This window comes from Artemia sp. Qi Xiang Cuo, chromosome 19 (assembly GCF_049724085.1).
Source record: "Artemia sp. Qi Xiang Cuo chromosome 19, ASM4972408v1, whole genome shotgun sequence".
Classification (NCBI taxonomy): domain Eukaryota; kingdom Metazoa; phylum Arthropoda; class Branchiopoda; order Anostraca; family Artemiidae; genus Artemia; species Artemia sp. Qi Xiang Cuo.
Genome location: NC_142812.1, coordinates 27330512 through 27351436, shown reverse-complemented (window position 1 = coordinate 27351436; position 20925 = coordinate 27330512). Strand labels below are relative to the sequence as shown.

General features: G+C 34.1%; 2 protein-coding genes across 3 annotated transcripts in view; one reads left to right on the top strand and one right to left on the bottom strand.

The window, feature by feature from the left end:
* Positions 1 to 6038, top strand: part of LOC148940679 (uncharacterized) — a 112686-nt gene extending 106648 nt beyond the window's left edge. Inside the window, exons 4-5 of the mRNA XM_089105616.1 lie at positions 183 to 317; positions 5230 to 6038. Coding sequence (XP_088961742.1) covers positions 183 to 317; positions 5230 to 5499 — 405 coding nt within the window. The 3' untranslated portion in view covers positions 5500 to 6038. The remainder of the gene's footprint in view (positions 1 to 182; positions 318 to 5229) is intronic.
* Positions 5865 to 20925, bottom strand: part of LOC148940678 (uncharacterized) — a 74641-nt gene continuing 59580 nt past the window's right edge. For both annotated transcript variants that reach the window (XM_089105620.1, XM_089105617.1), the window contains exons 3-4: positions 19550 to 19771; positions 5865 to 6184 (exon numbers count right to left, since the gene is read on the bottom strand). In XM_089105620.1, coding sequence (XP_088961746.1) covers positions 6050 to 6184; positions 19550 to 19771 — 357 coding nt within the window. In that variant the 3' untranslated portion in view covers positions 5865 to 6049. The remainder of the gene's footprint in view (positions 6185 to 19549; positions 19772 to 20925) is intronic.

The window sequence follows — 20925 nt, the reverse complement described above, 5'->3', positions numbered from 1 at the left end:
CTGATAATTTCATAACAACTAATTTGAAAAAGTCCACGCTGAAAATTAATCACACATATTCGTCATACTCAAAAACTTAGGCAAAAAAAAAAAAAAAAAAAAAATCATCACCAACAGAAGAACCAAATTGATTTATTAGTTTGTATTATAAATTAAGTTATAACTATTGTGGCCTTTTGCAGAAGCAACAAGAATTCCTCCGCCAGAGGATTGCCGCAATGGAAGCCTCAAGAACCCCAGATCATCACGTTTCAGTGATCTTAAGTCGAGGAAACCATGAAAATGGAAGCGCACTCCCTCCCCCATCATATGTGGAGGTAAAGAGAAGATTTTTTTTTAAACCACTGTAGCGTATGTTCAGTTGGATTGTTTAATCAATCCGTTCACTGTAGTGAAGTGCTAGAAACAGAGTGACCCCAGCCATTAGTATTCGAAACTGTAGAAGATGAAACTTAGAAAACAGTATATCAATTAAAAGAATCTCATTTTTAGGCTGATTCCAAATAAGTAACATTAGTAGCGTTCAAGTTATCTATAAAAGGTTATTAGGATAAGACAATTTGTGAAGTTTTACAGTAAAAGTGGGAGGGGCGGAGGCTGACTCGAATTAAAATTTTAATTTCTAGTGTCTTATCAAAGTAACAAAAAGAGATTGCGCCGCTATACAGTGACGTTTTCGGCCATTTTGTACCGGAAAACGATTTGACCCCAACATAACCAAAATCCTTTCGATCGGAAATTCTGAGAGAGCCAATCGGATTAAAACGATCATAACGCTGCGTATAAAATCTCACAGTTTCTGTTGATGTGCCGTAGAATGATGCCGTATCGATCCCTGCATAAGAAAGCTGTCGAGACAAAATAAAAAAAAATATTAAAGACAATCCTAATCAACACAATAATGTTGGCTTAATAAAGATCGATGTTTCTCCTATGTATTAATTTTCTCCTAGGGTCATCCAATAGAACAGACGGTCGCAGAAATCAAGGAAGAGCCTAATTGATAGAAAATTTTATATTATCCTGTCCTTCTAAGGCCAAAACCAACCGGAAGGTAGACAAACACAACTTTAGTGCATTTTCGCCCTCGTAGCCCACAAGGCATCAGCTCAAACTTCCCAAACGGCCACTTTAATCAACACGGTCGAACGATTAAAAAATGTGCCTCTAGGTGTGATGTAATAAGTGCCGCTCCTCGAATGGGCTCCAAGTTTGGTAAACAACCCATATAAAATAGAGAGAGAGAGAAAAAAATTAGCAATTTTTCTTTTTACCTCTAGAGCTATTCGCTGATTCAAAAAGCTGACAGATTTGCATTCAACCTAAGTTAGCCCAAATATGCCCGTAAAGCCAAATAGCTCGGAAACTAGCCAAAATAGACATGCATAATGGTGAAATCTATGCACATTGAGACCTTCTTCTCCGTGCCATGGCACATCTTTGTTGACTGGAAACCCCATTCACTCCGTTTTCCCACTGCTTGCAAGTCATGCTTACTCCTGATCCCCAGCCCTCGTTTAGATACCGTCCCCCCACATTAAACTTCCATCTCCTCGTGACTATTCTTTCTCCGTTGCAAAAACTAAAAAAGATAGAATCTAAAAATTTCAGTTTCCAAAGTGACATTATTAATTAATCCTATTAAAACGATATTACTATTACACAAAACGATATTATTCAAATCGAATATCATTTATTAAGGAGATCAATCACAAAATTAATGTCCATCTATAGTAATGATTCATAACCATTCATAGTAATGATTAAACAAAAAAAGCTTTTTCAAATGAAAGTAAACAGCGACATTAAAAATTCAAGCGATCTGAAATGATCCTGTACATCGAAGGGGGGAGGGGAATCTTACCTCCTCGTAAACATCTTCTATTTCAACCAAAGTTTTATTGATTTTATGAAAGGAGTTTAGAGTACAACACCCATAGTCAGTTGATAATTGCAAATATTTACTGACTGTTCAAAACACCGTAACTGAAGGATTGTGTTTTTTGAAGCAAATGTGAAAACCTAAGTGCTTTCATTCTTGAGGCATTGTGATAAAAACAATTAAACTCTTCATCGTTTTACTATCGTATTAGAACAATCATTTTTGAAAAGTTGGAAAAATTATGACTTTAGCGTAAAGAGCTAAAGGTTGAGAGGATGGTAGCGTCCCTCATGTACGGGATAATTTCTTTCATCTTGGAAAGTATGAAATTTTGTATTTTTGTAGATGGCTGCTGGATACCACTATCCTAGATTTCTCACACTTGTTTAATTTAATGGAATGCCTACAGTTTTCGTCGACACTGTAATCCTTTTAAAGGCGTTCCCCGCCTTTTCTAAAATTATACAAATTTTCTGATGCTAATAAGTTTTAATGGACAAATTTAAAATTATTTTTTTTTATCTAATTTGAATCAGCATGAAGAGCAGATAATTCGATGTGAGTAAAATTATTCAATATGTGAGGGAGGCTCATCCAGGTCCCCAATTGTTTATGCTACAGTTTCAGTACATTACAAAAATTAAAACGTTACTGATAACGTTTAATGAATTGAACTTTGGCGTGAAGAGCAGGTAAGACGTAGGGGTGTGGCAGCCTCCTCATATAAAGAACAATTTCTGCTTATTTAAGTTTTGATGCCGCTCTTTTCAATCCGTTTAAAAGGCGAACTTGCTATTTAAAATATATTTCCGTCTTATAGGCTGTTTTGCAGCTTGCAAAAGGATCTGGAACCTAAATTTAACAAAGGAAACCTATTAGCAATATTTCAGTGACACTGGGGAAAATATATAAAGACCATAAAAGATTAATTCTTATTTCTAAGGAATTGCCAATTTTAAACCCTCCATGCTTGTGGAATCATTTATTATTTTGGACATGCTGGATTTTAAATTCGACGAAGGGAGTTGAAAATCTATCTTCGTTACTGGAAATGCCGTTTTAGGGAATTATAAATAAAATGGATTAACAATTTATTTGTAATAGATAAGATAAATGAGTTCGTTGATTAACAGCGTTAAAGTTAATATTTTAGTCACTAGTAGCTTGAAATAGTTTTAGTACACGTTTCTACACGTTTCAAAATTCTGCATCATAGCGTATTTTAATAATAATTATTATTGTTACTTCTACTTTTGTCTTTTGTAAAATCCATAGATTAATCATAACCAACGCAACAGAGATGACTTAGTTAAGAGTACTGTGGCCTATTTATTTATTCTTTTTTTATATAGAAAGGACGGTCACAGAAAGTTGGATAAGTGCTGATTAGACTGCAAATTAGATCATTGCGATTATCAGAGATCGGTCTGAAGGCCATTTGCGACTCCTTCAATGGTTCATATGCCTTCGCAGCTCTTTATGGTTTGGGATCAAAATTTCAAATCAGCTATTTTAGTCAAATGACCAAAAGTTAAAGAAATTATGCTTCTAGGGCGACATGTTAAGTTCAGCTTATAGGCTAAGGGCCTCAAATCATGCAAATTCTCCATGCAACACAAAGGCTTCATAGAAAAAAAGAAGTTGTTTTCCATTTTCATAGAGAACAAGATTTGTATTTCTTAACTTAATTTTCTTTTAAGAGATTGTCAGCTTCCCTTTTCTACAATCGTAAAAAAAAGCTCTGGCACAGTGTCAGGGGCATATGTGTGCTCCGATGTTTTTCTGGAAGAGAGCCAACTCTGCAAGGTTTTTCATGAAGCCAAAGTGTAAAAACGTTTTCTAACCACAAAGCAGCATGTTTATGCTGAACATTAAAAACTGCGCACCTTTTTGTGTATTTTTCGTCGTCTAAGAGGGGGGGATTTGCTACAGGTTTTAAATGATTTTTGGAGGGAAGTTTATGAAATGTCAACTCTAGAGGACACCGATGCCTGGAATTTTTGGGGACTTTGGACTTTTGGGCTCATGAAGCATTCTAGGGACTTCATTGGGACAAATTTAAAATTCTAATTACCGAACTCTATAAGGCTTTCTATATGTGGATTCTACATAAAAAATAAACCAATTATTGTCCGAAAAGTCATAAAAGCTGTTTGAAAAGCAGTAATAATAAGTTATGGTTACTTAGGCAGGGGCATATTGAGGATTTTGGTTTGAGAAGGGGGGGGGGTTAGCAAATAGCTACCGGAAGTTCAGAAACTTACTAGAAACTTAGGTCTAATATTATCAAAGTCTTCTCCTCTATGAGCTTTCTAAAGGTTTTTTTCTCTATAAGGTATAAAACCTCTGTAAGTTTTTTAACTAGCAGATTTCGTTTTGGGTGGATGGGTGACCAGGTTCTCTGCCCCTTTCTAAGTACGCCACTTATTTAGGCCTTGGTTTGTCTGCATAGCACCGTGGGCTGGTTAAATGCTAATGATTGGCGTAAAACATCTTGCTATATTTTGTTGAATGGGCATCTCTCCCGGATTTGAAGCGTTAATTCAGAGAGAACTTCTTCTAAACCTTGTCCAATTCCAATCCTTGGTGCTGCAAGGAAAATTCCCAAATTTGTATCAGAAAGTTGAGGCGCTCAATAGGGCCAAGAAGGGTAAAAAGTAAAAATAAACAGAAAAAAGTTTCTGTTTAACTATGATTGGGTTCTAAGCTCGATAACCACGTAGACATAAATTTTTAAAAAAAGTCTCACGTTACCTTAATAGGTATATTGTAGTAAAGTTTTCATGGGATAATTGGCTAATGAGGGTTAATGAAAAAGATGCAAAATTTATCATTTTTGTCGTAAATTAAGGAAGCAAAATCAAAGAAACAATAGTGCAATAATAGAAAAATTTTACCTTAAAAGTTCTGTTAGTTCTCCTGGAATTAGGAAAATTTGCAGATGAGATATTGGGACCGAGGAGCCGCCTTTTGTAGCCTGAATATTGGGCCAGGATTTATTTTTTTACGCAACAAAAATATATGGTACTAATACTTTGGAATTTCAACGTATTTCTCCTGGATGTAACGTGTATCTACAATCAATATTTATACAATGATAACAAAGCAATAATAAAAGTTTCGATTAGATTTCGGTATTTTAGCCAGGGCTGTATCCAGTATTTTTATTCGGGGGGAGGGTACAAAAAACCTTTAAAAACGCAACACGAATTTGTTTATATTCATTTTTGTTACATTTTTACGAGTCGCACAAATATTTCGGGGGGGGGGGGGGGGTTAAAACCCCCCTAACCCTCTCCTGATGGCGGCCTTGATTTTAGCATATTTTTTTAAATTTTTTTTTTCAGGTTGTCAGTGAATGTGCCAATTCTTCTCCGCCTACATATAGCCAAGCAATGACAAGGAAGCAATACTCGTGTTTCACTGAATTGAAACACTCGTCATCGTTTCTTTCCAGCAATATAAAGAACATCACGAATATTCCAGAAAATCCTGTCCCAGAAATGTCTTCTGAAAACCATCGTGAAATCATTCTGGATGCTCAAGATTTAACAAAAGACATACTTTCTACAGCATTACCTCTGTCTGACGAGCCTCGACATTCACAAACTGAGTGAAGTGTCCTTGAGGCAATGTTCTTGAAATAGTGTCTAACCCATTAACACTTCTTGAGTGTCTAACAAGAAAAATGTTAAAATGTATCTTCCTTTCGTGTTGTTGAAGCAGAGTATTTAGTTGTGCAAATATCAATTTTCCCCGTAGAAATGATACGAATCCATCATGACTGGCAAGTATGTGAGTTGTGGGTGCAGTCCTGTAGCATATTATGAGTCTCGACTGAGGGGAAGCTAATCGGCTTAACAGATTTGGAAGCAGGAGGGTACCAGCGAAACTTCGCTCCAAGCGGTTCATATAGAAGTATTCAGCTTTAATTACGAAAAATCTGCTTGGAATACCAATCCTCATCATCGGGAAGAAGTAGATGAAAACCATTATCAAGGCGAAATCGACTGTAGAAATTTATTCTCAAATGGAAATACGCATCCATGTAAACAAGACACCTACCGCAAAAACTGTATTAAAACACAAACCTCTCTGATAAACTACAATTGAATCTCAAAAGTGCAACTTAAGGATGTAAAATAAGGAACTGAATATAATAAAATTTTATGTAATGACAGTGGTCAAATCCGTCCCTTCTTCAGACTGTCTCTGTATTTGTGAAAGCAAGTCAGTAGTGTTGAATATTTTTGGAGACGTAAAGCCATGACTTGACGTTTGGGTGATATTCGTCTCTCGCACCTGGAATTTATAATTTATTTTTATGAGAAATACTTTCAATATATGGACAAAGTTTGGATTGTATATTTTCCAGGGCGAATCACGTAACAGAGGGGGAAAAGAACGAAATAGGGATATAATATTTCTAAAAAAAAAAAAAAAAAAAAAAAAAAAAAAAAAAAAAAAAAAAAAATGCTGCTACCAGAAAATAGGAAAAAAGTAAAAATAAAATGAAATCAATTCTTCTGGATACATAAATAGTATCTTGTAGAAAAAAAAGAACGGTAAAAACAGGACTGAATGCACTTTGGCCATCCAAAATCAAAACATATTCCTAGTCAAAAAGAGAATAAGACAGAGAGACAGGGAGAAAGAGAGAAAAAGAAAGAGCGAGAGGGAGAAGAAGAAAACCAAATGGGCCTATCTCTTTCTTAAAAGCAGCGGAAAAGCAAACTAGTTAAATAATTTTGTTAATCTTTCAAATATTCTAGTTTTCTAGTATTATTCACGCTGAAAATTTTAAACGCTAATTTGACCTACAAACATGACGGATAGTTTTTTCTGTCTGGATAAAAAAGAGATAGAGACAGTGAGAAAAAAGAACTAGCATTATTTCTTCAATTCAACAGATAATACTGACTTAGAAAAGAACCAAACACACGAAATAAGACCCCAAAAAATGACAACCCATTCATAGTTAAATAGGTAGGCAGCTACGAGCTAATAGAACCTTAGTTTACAAGATACGAGGGAAAAACATCGTTATATTTTTACAAAGACATAAAGAGGCTTTCAGAAGAAAGAATGACATTGGGAACAAAACACTCAAGAGCTTAAGGTAAAGGATTTATATAGCGACTCGCCTTCAGCATTAAGGTACTTAATAAAACACTAACAAAAATCTAACCTGGCATGAATTGAGAAAAACTGGAAAACAAATTAATGTTCGCAATGTAAAGACATTATATTAAAGACAAATAGTAATTTTCTTAAGGATAAGTGGCAAAATATTTTGGATCTTTGGACTCAAGATAATTTCTTGACCCAGGGCACGATCAATTCAAGCATACAACATTTTGTCTTTTTGGAATCACAAGGTTTAATGTTGTTTATGTCTCTTTTAAAATATGAAGCAAATAGTTCACAATATTTTGGATCAGATATGCTTGTAGTGTAAAATGGCGATCAAAAGTACCCTTTTCCAAGCTTTCGTGCCATGGCAATATCATTTAAAGAAAAGATGCTGTCATCCTTAATATATCACCGTTTTTACGGTAGGGTGCACCAAAAAAGCCTGAATTATTCTTGTAATAAATTAATTTTAAATGACACTTTGTTACTTCCATGTATTTTTTATAAAATGGAGTTACAACAAAAAAAAACAAAAACAACCGCATGATAAAATTTGCTTAGGTTTACAAAGGAAGAAACCCTAAGACAGGGATACATATTTAGAAATAATAATCCCATTTGATTTATTATGTTTAAGAGCTCAATTTTAGATTGTTATGCCATCTAAAAATTTTAACAGTCACATATTTTTACTGCCAAACGATAGTTCCGCAATCAAAATGATTTAATATTTGTTTTCGTGATTCTAAAGCTGTGTTTCGTTTTGAATCTTCTATGTTTTAAGCAAAAATCACATTGTTGTAATCAAGAGGTATGGGAGATGTTGAGACGTCTTGACGAGAGGTAGCTACGCCATTATTGCCCTACTAAACGCAAAGCAGCACCTTAAACTAGCCCGGAGATTTGAGTCATCAAAACTGAAATGTAATCACCTACCGCACCTAATTGAGATACATTATAGGCCTAATTTTATGGGTGATCTTAAGTAACTTCTTCGATCCCAATATAAAAAGGCGTATTGTTGAGCCCAATTTCTGTCAAAATTCGGTTAGAGAGTGGAAAAAAATTCCCTAATGGTTCATGGTCGCTTTTTCACAGGCGCATCATAGTCAGAGCAACATATTTCCTCATTTATTGTTATTATTTCTTTCCCTTCTTGATGACATGAACCGGACGATATTATAAAATGAGAAAGGGCTCATTCGATCGGAAATCCTGAAATCTAGTAGGGATACAAATGTTTTATGAGTGAGAAAACGGGCAGAGGACTCTCAACCGTCATTTTCGCACTTTCTATGCCTAAAATTACCCTCTCAGCCCCACGCGGCATTAAACTAATAATTCGAGATATATAACTGGATCGGAATGAGCAAATAATTGGTTTAGCTTGTGCCATTTCGCAACTTGAAAAATTCTTAAACATGGGATCTTAATAACTTCTTTCTTTAAAGTCTGTAACATATATTAACAGACTAAAGATTCAAAAGTTCTTGAACAGTCTGTCTCAAAGATGGCAGCAAAAACTGTAATTTTTCAGGCGACATGACACCATGGTTTGGCGTTGCCATGACGGATTTATAAAAAGTGGATAGAAAGAAAAAAGAAAACTGTAGAATGCGCTCCTGTAAGTACAATGCTTGCGGCCATAAGAACCAGGGACTGCAAAATTAAAATGCGTTAAAAACCGTTTTTGACGGAAAAAGGAAGGTTACATCTTATTGAAAATCAAAATCCCGGGAGGAATACGAGGACGCACACTGGAGCCCTATGGCACTCTCCTGGTTTTGCGCCTATAGACATATTGTATTTCTTTGGACTCGTTATAATTCAGGGATTTGATTACATTTCAGAAATATGATCAAATATCGAACATTAAAATTTGATTGCAATAATACTTACAACGAGATTTTAGGAGTTTTAACATTTTAAAAGGATAGAATCCCCTCACTAAAAAAAAAGAAAAAAGAAAAAAAAGAAGCCTTATCAAAAGCATCCAGCTCTAGTGCTACATGTTTCCAGATTCTGAACTACTATGTTCTGGGAAGATTTTTCGAAATATCTACCCTCACCTCTTCTTTTTTCAAGAGGCACTGATCTCTGATGAACCTGTACAATCTTTGTGTTATAAAAATGAAACTTTTAGAAATATAACTACAGCTCACACAAGGCCCAAAGAAGACGTTAAGAGTCTCATAGCTTCGCTTGACCCCGATTTATGATGTTCCAACGAATTTGTAAAAACTTGGCTTACATCTGACAAAAAAAAAAATAAATCCTGATTTGCCTTCAGATTTTAGCCGAAATTATTGGAATTGTGTTTTCAAAACCTAGAGTCAAAGAAGAGCAGACTCAAACCAAAAAGTAAGGACAAATTATATTTTCCCCAACGTTAATACAGGTACAGACCTATCTTCTATGCAGCTTTCTAAGCGTTAGACGTAGGGAAGGAGAAGAGCTAGTAGCAAAAAGCTCCTTTCCAGGGCATCAATTAGAATTTGAATTCATCCCTGAAAATTTCATTCTTCTGACACTTTTATTTTCCAAGATAGCAAAAAGCCCCTGATCTAGAATTTTACCGTAAACAACTTTTTTACCCCAAGACAAAACTTGAGACACTCTAGTTATACAGAAAGTATCCAAACCTATCAAAAAAAAAAAAAAAAAAAAAAAAAAAATAATAAGTCGCAAAAATTTCTTTTTATTACTCAAGCTACGTTATCAAATCTGGGGACTTTTTAACTTTACAAATAATATTCTTTTGTGGAGACGGGGGTAAATATGGGACGGAAAGATGGGGCAGAAGTAGTGAATAGGAAGGTGAAGGAGGCGATGATAAAATTGGTGGAAGGAAAGATGATACTGAAGGTGGTCATCCTCGTCTTACTATTAATGCTGCTACTCCAAGTTCTACTATAAATTAGTAACTAAACTGTCAATAAAAAAAGAAAAGAAAAAACAACAACAAAAAACAACAGTTTTAAACAAAAAGGAAAGAGCGATGTTGAGACGTAAAACGAGCGTAAATTAACTCATATACTGAAGTGAAAAAATTGATCTAAGTACGCAGATTCCGCATACTTAGAACCGATATCTACAATAATAATTAGCTAAGCCTATATGTAATTCAGTAACTCGATAAACGTTGTCAAGATAGATCCAAGAGTTCTAATGCTACAATTAAGTCAAGGGCATTTAAACTGGACGAAACATTAGTTTATTTTATCATTCCATGCTTTCCCCCTTGGATTTTATCCTCTGGAACTAACCTAGACAACTTATACTGGATCCATACAATTCTTTTTGTCAGGTTTAACTATTTGTATTTTTTTTTTCTTTTTTATTGTCCTACAGACTTTGCTGCTAGTTAATATCAAATTCTAACTTTACCGGTTGGTGACCAGACCCCCCCCCCCAAGCTAGGAATATTTAATATTTGCGTGAGGCGAGAAATTAAAGAGGGGGCTATCTACTAAAACACAGCCAATCGCTTTTTAATTAAGTTACTCCTCAGTAAACTCACCCTTTAAAGCACGAATCCCGAACCAGCTGTTACCTAATTTGGTTATTTTTCTCCCACAGCGTGCCAAAAGTCTTCTTCACTACAAATTTACTTTTCTCAAATTAGCTTTCCTTGCGGCTTTTAGATATCGTGCAAGCATTTCAGACTAACGAAAAAACCGAAAGATATTAGAAAGAGAAAAAAAAATGAAAGTAGCAGTATTGTTCCACATCAAAATTAAATAATTGAATATAACAAAGCTGAAGTGAAAAGAGATTATAACGAACAAAGAAGTGAAACTTAAAACAGACGTAAATTACCATAAATAAGCAGAAACGCACTTATTTCCTTTGAAATCCATCCCATTAACTGTTTAACTGTTTATTTGATTAATTCAACATAACAAAAAACATATACCCCCAACAGAGAGCAAAGCTCGTAAAATTGGGTAAAAAACAAAAAAAACAAAACAACAAAAACATTTTCTCATCATAACAAAAAAGATAAAAAAAAAAAAAAAAAAACCTGGTTAAAGAAAAAAACAAAAAACATAACAAACATAAATAAAAAAAACGCTGGACAAGTTAGGCACGGAAGGCTATCCCAACATGGGTAACAAATATAAAAAAAAAAAAATAACAATAATAATAAAAAAAAAATTCTATTCCCGCATCACAGGTCAATACATAATTTTAATATTTTCTTCCTTAGAACTGATATTTGCCGAAAAGATGCCTCAATTTGAATTCTATCTTTCAGCCTATATTTATTTGAAATAAATGGTATTTGGTATCTAATTGAAAATCTAGATCTTTCACAATTAACAAAGGGAATTCGATATGTTCCAGAACACCTAAGAGCCGAAGGAGGGGGCAGAATCAACAGAGATTTTTCATAAAAATAACTACTAGGATCTTGTATTTTAAAATGCCATATTGATATATTAAGTTCTCTTATATGTTTCAGATCTAATAAATTCAAGAAAAGAAATAATGTTTCATTTTCCGATGCATCTCTAAGTTTTGATGGACGATGTAAAAAATTTCAAAGTATTCTCACTGCTTTATTTTGAAGGATCTGTAGGGGTTTTATATGCGTCCAAAAAGTATTTAAATAAATAATTGTGCAATAATTTAAATAAGGAGCAATCAAAGAATGATAAATTATTTTTAAAATTGAAAATGGAAAAACATGTTGCAAACGATACATAGACCCAATATTTTGCGAAAGTTTCACCCTTAAATGATCAATATGATTTTGAAATGACAAAAGGGGATCAATAAAAACTCCTAAATAACGATACGATTGAACTCTACGTATTTTATGCTCACCAACTTGAACCTCCTGACATGAAATTTTTTTAGCAGCACGTTTTGAATGACCAAAAACCATAAATTCAGTCTTCTTAAAATTCGGTACTAAATAATTAGAAACAAACCATCGATTAACTGAACTAACCGTGTTAAACAAATTTTGAATCAATGTAGATGAATCCTTCGCTTTAACATAAACAGCTGTGTCATCTGCTAATAAAATTGCAAGACCATTATTTCCCTGAAAACATCGTGGTATATAATTAATATACAACAAAAATAAAAGCGGACCTAATACCGATCCTTGTGGGACACCAATATCTTCAAGATCATTTAAACTAGACAAATGTCCATCAACATCTACCACGATTTTACGTCCATAAAGGTATGATCTTATTATTTCTAGTCCTTTCCCTCTTATACCGGAATTTTCCATTTTATCAAAAAGAATTTCATGGTTTAAAGTTTCAAATGCTTTTTTAACATCATAAAAAAAAGTATATACATGATAATTACTATCTAAGCAGTCATTTATTTCTAATACAAGAGCTGCAACTGCTTGTTCCGTCGAATGGCCTGCCCTAAATCCAAACTGATATTTGGTAAAAAAATTTATTTTATCTAGATAATTAGTAATCCTTCCTTTTAAAATTTTTTCCAATACTTTAGACAATGGTGATAAAATTGCGATAGGACGATAATTATTTGTATCAGATTTATCTCCTTTTTTATGCAATGGTATTACACGAGCAATTTTCCATCTTTTAGGAAATGTACCTGAGAAAATACATAAATTTAAAATATGAAGCAATGGTTCAAATATTTCACCTGCAATATTTTTTAGCAAATTAGTTGAAAGTTCATCATATCCCAATGAATTACCATTTTTTAAATTCTTAATGACCTTTTAAAATTCTGCAAAAGTAACCGGGGCCATAAATATGCTCGTATCTTCAGTGGGTGGTAGATATTTTTTATGCGACCTTGGGGAAGAAAGGTCAACTTCTCCTGAAACAACAGATGATCCAATACTAGCAAAATATTCACTAAACTTCTTAGCAACAGCTTGTGGTCCTCTAAATTCTTTACCATTAATATCAAATAACACTTCAGGGTGTAACAACTTTTTATTTCTTCCAATTTTATCTTTAATCAAACTCCAAGTTTTTCTAGGGGAATCTGAATTTCGAAAAGATTTTTCATAATAAAGTCTTTCACTTACTCTAAGGATCCTTACCAGCATATTCTTATAACTTTTAAAACGCGTTATATTTATTTCCGTGGGATATTTTATTCTAATTTTATATAAACGATTTTTCTCATTAATAGATCTCAAAAGTGATTCATTTATCCAAGGTTTTTTTGGGGTAAATTTCTTTCCTCTCAGGCTCTTATATGGGCAAAAAAGATCAAGCTTTTCATTCATAATATAATAAAATTTATCTAATGATTGGTTCGGATCCTTCTCATCAATTACAGGACTCCAATCAACATCACCAAGCCCTTCTTTTAACCTTAACACATTTTTATGTGAAAAATCTCTACGCTTGGTTTGATTTTTTTTATTATGCGGAAAATTTATAAGAAAATCAGACATAATTATACAGTGGTCAGATGAATCATCAGGAATAATAAATGTATTAACAGCACTATAAGGTGAAAAAATATTATCAATAAGTGAAAATGATGTATCAGCTATTCTAGAGGGCACAAAACATACGGGGTTTAGTCCATAAGATAGTGGGCCCTCCAAAAACTGCAAAGTATTTCTATCTATTCTATTCTGATCTGCAGATAGGAGTTTCATTAAATCAATATTAAAATCACCCATAACTAAATAAGGAGTATTAAGACTAGCTAATTTATCCTACATACTTTCAAAATTATTTTTAAATTCTATCTGGCTGGATGACGGAGTACGGTAAATAACTGCAATTAAAAACTTCCGATTATTTGGAAAAGAGCAATCAACTACACAAGATTCAAAAATCATTTCAATATTCATTGGCAAAAAATCAATCCTTATACGTGCTGGTATGCAATTTTTAATCAAAACACCTAGACCCCCTTGTTTTTGTCTTTTCCGACCGATGTGAAAAAATTGGTAATCTTTTACATGTATATTTTCAATTGAAAAATCATCTAAAAAAGTTTCACATAGGCCTAATATATCTGTATCTGAATCCGACAAAAAAGTTTCAACCACATCCTGCGCAGTCCTCCAACCCCGGCAATTCCAAAACGACATCCTACTTGTATTTACATTTTTTCTTACCAGCTCATTCATAAATATATATTGATTTTTTGGGATATCAAAATTACTAGAAGTATCTTCATCATCACCAGCTACAATAGTTTGAAAAATTGACTGGAATGAAAGAGAATTCCGCTCAAATTCATTTAACCTTGATGATGGGATTTCACGATTATCTCTATCCATTATCAAATATTAATCCCACGTTAAGAGAAACCACACCATGCCCCAAAAGACCAGCTAACCATAATAAAAAATAACAATTAAAAAAACAAAAAAATAATCTCCATTCCAAGTCGTTTTCCCTCAGTACGACTAATCTGCGCAACTTTTAATTTAACCTCTATGTGGATCTAAACAAAAAAATAAAAGGGAAAAAAAAATAATAATAATAATACACCTTATATAAACTAAACATAAAAAAAACACTTTCAATTTAAATGTTTTAATTCATATTAATTTGGCACATGAACTATTACTGCAACCCACGACATTACGACATTTGAACATCGACAGGGAATATAACAGGCACTTCCCTTCGGGTGTTGGAAATTTTTTTATGAAAATCGTCAATCTCCGGTATGGCATCATTGAATGTGTATTTGGTAATCGAGCCGTCTGGTCTTTTCACTAGCAGATTCGGCTGAAACCCCTTCGAAATCCAGGCATCACATCCATGATCTTTTCGTAATTTGTCACGTTTCACTAGAAGCAGCTTTCGCACTTTACGGATTTCAGTTGGGACATCATCGCTGATGAACAGGTTGCTGTTGTTTCCAGGGAATGTCTTATCCTTAAGTTTGATAGCGTTCTTCAATATGGCAAACTTATCGTCTTTTTTATTCAGTGTCACCTTCAAAAATTTACGGTTGCTATCATAATGAGTAACTGTGAAATTTACTTCGGGCATTTCCAGCCCGTGACGAACTACCTCTGTGAATAGAACTTGAGCGTAGTTATTATCCTTACAAGCTGCGTTCCATATGATGACATTATTTTCTAGCTTTGCAGCTTCCATTCTCACAATCCGAAACATATAATCTTCATTTTTCCTTCTTAATTCCATCCGTGCAAGTTTTTATTTACATTTTGAGGCTAGAGGTTTCATTCTCAATCTTTCCAATTTTCGATTCAGTATTGTTTATCTTATTCGTTTGTAGCGATTGTTCTTTTTCCAAGTTATCCACCCTTGCGGTAAGAGTTCCTAATTGATTGTTGATATTGTCCAACTTATTTCCATTTTCTTTCACAACATCAAGAATTTGCTTAAAATCCGCAGCTAGTATCGATATTTCCGGTTTCGAGCTAGAACTGAGTCCTGAGGTGTCAAATGAACTGTCCATGCCTTCTCGCTTAGCATTTTTCCTTTTACGTCCCATCTAATCACAAATATATCAATAATCCTTGATATAATATTGTCACATAAATTCACGCCACACAGAGGTCTTAACTACATCTTATTCTGACGAGAGCATTGAATGATGAATAATAATCTTTATTATTGCCAAACTGGAATACCTCACTTAGATATCTTATGAAATTAATGTGCCTAATTTGCCAAATCTCTCCAGATAAACGATTATCCTGCTGTTATTATCCGCAAAAAAATTTTTCATGAACACTTGAAATCACGCAATAGCTAGGTTAGGATGCAAACGAAACTACCTGTATGCATTCAGGTAAATTTAATTTCGTAACAATGAAATCACTATCTGAATAGTTCAAATTATAATCCTTTTTAAACTGGTTTAGCTCTTCACACTTTGAACTTGGTTTGACAATGTTAATAAAATATCCAATTTATGAGAGGTCCGTTCACTTTGAACTCTGAATCAATACTGAATCAATACCCATTAAACTTTAAACATATGAATCGGTAATATTTGAAACAACTGTTTTCATTAAGGTGCACATGAAACTCTATCCAGAGAAGAGCTTAATAAGGACGACAAAAAAAAAAACAAAAAAAAACAAACAAACAGGATCGAAACTTCAACAAAGTTTTGAAACAACAATGCACTTTAAAACGGCTAAAGAATGCAAGAATTCAATGGAGAGAATGAATAAGTCATATTGACCATTATTTAAGACAGTCATTTTTATCAAATTCGTCAATACATATATATATATATATATATATATATATATATATATATATATATATATATATATATATATATATACATACACTTGAGCTCATTATAATTTATAATTTATGTCCGTTTACGGTCAAGTTATCAATTCATAGTAATTTATGTGCTTTTTCAACTTCACATCCTACATTAGTTAAAAAAATATAAGTTTCTTCAAATAAAATTAAAAAGCGACTTTAAGCCTAGACACAAAGAGTAGGTGTCTTATATATGAGGGAGGTTATCACCCCCCCGAAATCCCCCGCTCTTTACAATAAAGTTTGACTAGTGCGTTCCTGAAAAATTTTCAGGATGAAAACAATTTAGCGAGTGAGCAGTTTCTAGTGTTTATCTAACGGCTAACATTTAATAATAGCCTGTCATTCCAGGCAATTTAACGGTCCTGTGTGAATTTTAAATTCTTGGTCAACCTGCCTGAGAATCTAGGCGGGCGTGCCTTTCCAAAAGCTAACACACAAGCATTTGTCCCATAAGAGAATCATACTTACCCCGCCTTTTACTTGTGCCATTTAACCAAACACTTGGAAAACTATAGGTCTCACCGTTCGCCTACGAGGCCAGGGAACTTGTTGGTCAAGTTTCAATCCTGTGACACGGCATTCCACCTTTAGACTACAAGCGGCCAAGCCTATTAGGCTTAGGTCACTTGTTCGCCTGGGAGTCCAAGCAAATTCAGTCCCACGTTTTGCATACAAGTCCAGCGGACATTGTCCGTCACGCGTTAACCCAAAATCAATCCGATCTTTCATCCCTTAGTTCTATGACAATCTACTTCATTTTACCCTAGGAATGATGTATGGACAGATGGATGATAGAATTATCTATCAACAAGTGAAATGACAACATTTTTATACAATCCTAAAAAGGGCTTATGCCAGAGTTGCCTCTCACCCGGACTATCTGTCTTGGCTTTTTCTACAATTAGCCATGACTTGATGCCCCCAACTACTTGGTTTTAATTAAAATCACTATTTTGTAAAAGAATATGTAAGTAAATAACAGATTTTGTTCTCGAAGCATTGTATCTTTCGGCTCACACTTTCCACTAATGGATTCAGACACACCATTGACATTTTCTTATCCCATGGCGCACGAAGTAAAACTTCATTTTCTTCCTTTTAAGCTTTAGGTTAATTTTGTCGGACGAAAGCAACTTGTTATTTGGTTCATTTTAACAATTAGGAAGATAGTGAAAGTCGAAAAATATTAAATTTTGTAGTTTTGTAGATATAATAATCCTTTATTTCTATGAGTATCCTCTCTATATTACGACCTTGAGGGCAAGACCTCTTATGGAATAGAATATAATTTATGGACACAAAAGCCCAAAGGGCCGTGGTGACAAAAACAAAGACACTTTCATACAAACATAAATTGGCACAAAAGTATAATCTAGGCTAATGAACTATCTCCCTCACTCCTGATCTTTGAGGGACCTGTCTCTATACTTTATACTCATCGTCAGAAACATTCCGACTATTTTTATACTTCTCCCATCTTTCCTTGCTCATAAACGCATTATCTCATCTCTCTCCCAAGCCCCAACCCCAAACAATTCTTTCCTTAAATCTATTAATTCACTACACTTCCCCACAAAATGAACCAAATCTTCCTCTTTCCCGCACATGGGAAATTGGTACTGATTTATCATTGGTATATGATATTGGTACTGCGTTGACTTTGGATAGTACAACATTTTGTATTCGTACAGAGAGGAGCTTCAGACCCCTGCTCTAGGGTACTCAAACATATTGAATGTTATGATGCAATTTTCATAAAGCTCAACCGCGTCTTGGGTGTGCAATCTTTTCAAAAATTATTAAATTTTTTTTATGGTAGAAACTTAGATGGATAAAATTAAAGCTAGCGCAATTTGCAAATTTGGAATCGACATATAAAGCAAATTTTTCTGAATTAGATATTTTTATATTTTTCTTTTGAGTTTGGCTTTGTTGGCAAGGGCTGCTCTTTACTTACTATTTTTACTACAAACGTTTACAATAATTTGTAAGTAATACATCGTCAATATCACGACTAAAGATAATGACTAATATTTTCATACTTCTAAGATAACTGCCCAAAACTATTTTCTTAGCTGTTCTCACAGAGAGGATTAGCAGGGCTATGTAGGCCGGAGGCAATCTACCGTGCCTACTTATGATACGCCAAATTTGTCCATGGCTTTAGACCATTTTTAAATATGGTATGGGGTTTCTATTCAGAAGCAAGGTCTAATGATCTGACATTTCTAAAATGGAGAAAATTATAATGTAGAAAATTGAGATACGTCTATTACATTCACACCGACAGTATTTTCCGCTCCGGTGGAAAGCAATTCAACACCAATAGGAATGAAAATTAAAAAAGAACATCTTGAAAAAAAAAAAAAAAATTGTCCGGCTAAAAATAAAAGGGCGTATTTCATATTGGTAGTTGTGCACTAAATGGTACACACGAAAGAAGTCAAGTGTGGTTAATGCTAATAAAAAAAAATAAAAGAGGATGAATATATAACCACGCTTTGCATTCCATTTCTGTATTGCAAATACCCTTTGTTGGCGGGTTTCGTTTCTGGTTACCTTGATACAGTCTATAGCGGTGTGAACCATTTAGTGCACAGGTACCCACAGATTTTCACAGTTTTTAGGTAAAAATTCCACATAGACCATAGCGTTTATATGAATACCATGGTTTCGTTTTATTACATAATACATAAAAGCGCGCCCGACAATCTTAAAGCTAGGGTTAGTCAAACAATTTCTATGTCAATCATTGCCAGTCTCTCTTAGTCCTCACAAAGCGATATATCCCTCTGCAAATATGATCAGTGATAAAAATCTGCAAGAAATGTTTTTTTCATTCTTTAACATGCCCTCGAAAGAAGCTTGAGAAGCACCGCTTTGTTTTGAACATCACAATATGATTAAATTCGTTAGCAAAAAGAAAAGTTAGAACCTCAAAGACTCCGTTAGAACCTCAAAGACTTTTGTTGATGACTGTTCCTGCAATACTTCAGGCGTGGTAGATAACACACGGTTCTTTCTCTAGAAACTTTTGGGAGTTTATATCCCTTTTACTGGGGATAAGTATAAGGGCATGAGTCTATGACCGTTCCTTATCAACAATATTATCTCTGGTAAACTGTTGTCCGTTGCATGAACTTCTGGTGGTATATCATTATATCAGTTATAACTTATTAGAAGTACATCATCAAGTAATCTAGGACAACGCAAATCATACTTAAAACCAGAAATTGGCATCGATAAGCTCGAAGCTGAAATCGTAAATAAAACGCTTAGGCATTAAGTTACTTACGGCAGAGAAAAGAGGTCGGAAAAGTCTTTTAAGCGGATTAACCGGAGACAGATTAATTTCAGCAGTGGTAACTTCCTTTTCCAGCAAATCGATGTTGTCTTTTATAGTTTCCACAACTGATTCTAGCTGATCTATTTTAGTGAAAAGACTAGAGACATTTCTAAAACTTGTTAAAAGTTGGGGTAGTAAAACTTCTTGACAGAGCTGAGTGTCCACCTGAATCTGCAAACAGAGGAAAGGAAAACTTAATTTGAATCAGCAAACTTCTTCCAAAAAGTAAAAAGACCTTTATCGTTTAAGTGCGTTGGGAATAAAACTTTTTAAAGAGATTTCATGCAAGGTTTCCATTAATTAGGTAAAAGTGATTTATTTTAAAGAAATTACTACATAATTGAATTGACAACATTCCAAAAAAAAAATTATTATTTATTGTTGATAAATTAGCTACATGTAGTTAAAAGTAGAGGAATACTGCCCTTGTCCTTATTTTTTGAAGACAGAATCCTAATATCTATTGAATTTTAACGTTATTTTTTATTCAAAATTAAAAATGAGTGCAATTTAATTTACACGAACAAATGTTCAAACAGACTGAGCATTCTCATCTAAGCTTTCAGAACCTCCAGACCAGCAACCAGGTCAGCAACCTGCAGCTCTCGAGCCACATGCGGCTCTTTCTTCATCAAATTTATGTTCCCAATCAAAACGATCCGCAAAAAAGATCAAAAGCGTCAAAACCTATCTTCACGAGCCAAACAACATGAGTAATTAGAAACCGAAAGTACTTCACATAATTCATATTCACACAACACAGAGGTACTTCATACGACACTATTCAATCAACGCATTTTCATCCCAACGTTTTTCAAAATTTTATTATTGGTTAGCAATATTGCAGCTTTACTCTTGCTTACATTACACATTATTACGCTATCTACGTATGAAAGGATTCGTTCTTGTAATTTTGCAGGCAATAAACGAGATAAAATAGCTCGAGGCAGGGGCACCACATATGTGCAGGGGGGAACACCCTCCCGATGTTTTAACGTTTTTTTTTTTAATTTTACTATTGGTTAACAATATTGCAGCTTTACTCTTGCTTACATCACACCTTATTATACTATCTACGAATGAAAGGATTCGTTCTTGTTATTTTGCGGGCAATAAACGAGATAAAATAGGTCGAGGCAGGGGCGCCACTTACGTGCAGGAAGGAACACCCTCCCAGTGTTTTTAGCCAATTGGTAAAACATTGAGTCAGTAAAATAGTGGTACAAAGCACCACCATTTTACTGGCTCAGTTTATTTTTATTAGGTAAAAGGGCTGATGAAAGTAATTGACATGAATCAATCGAAGAAGATTGGTGTCAGTCGAA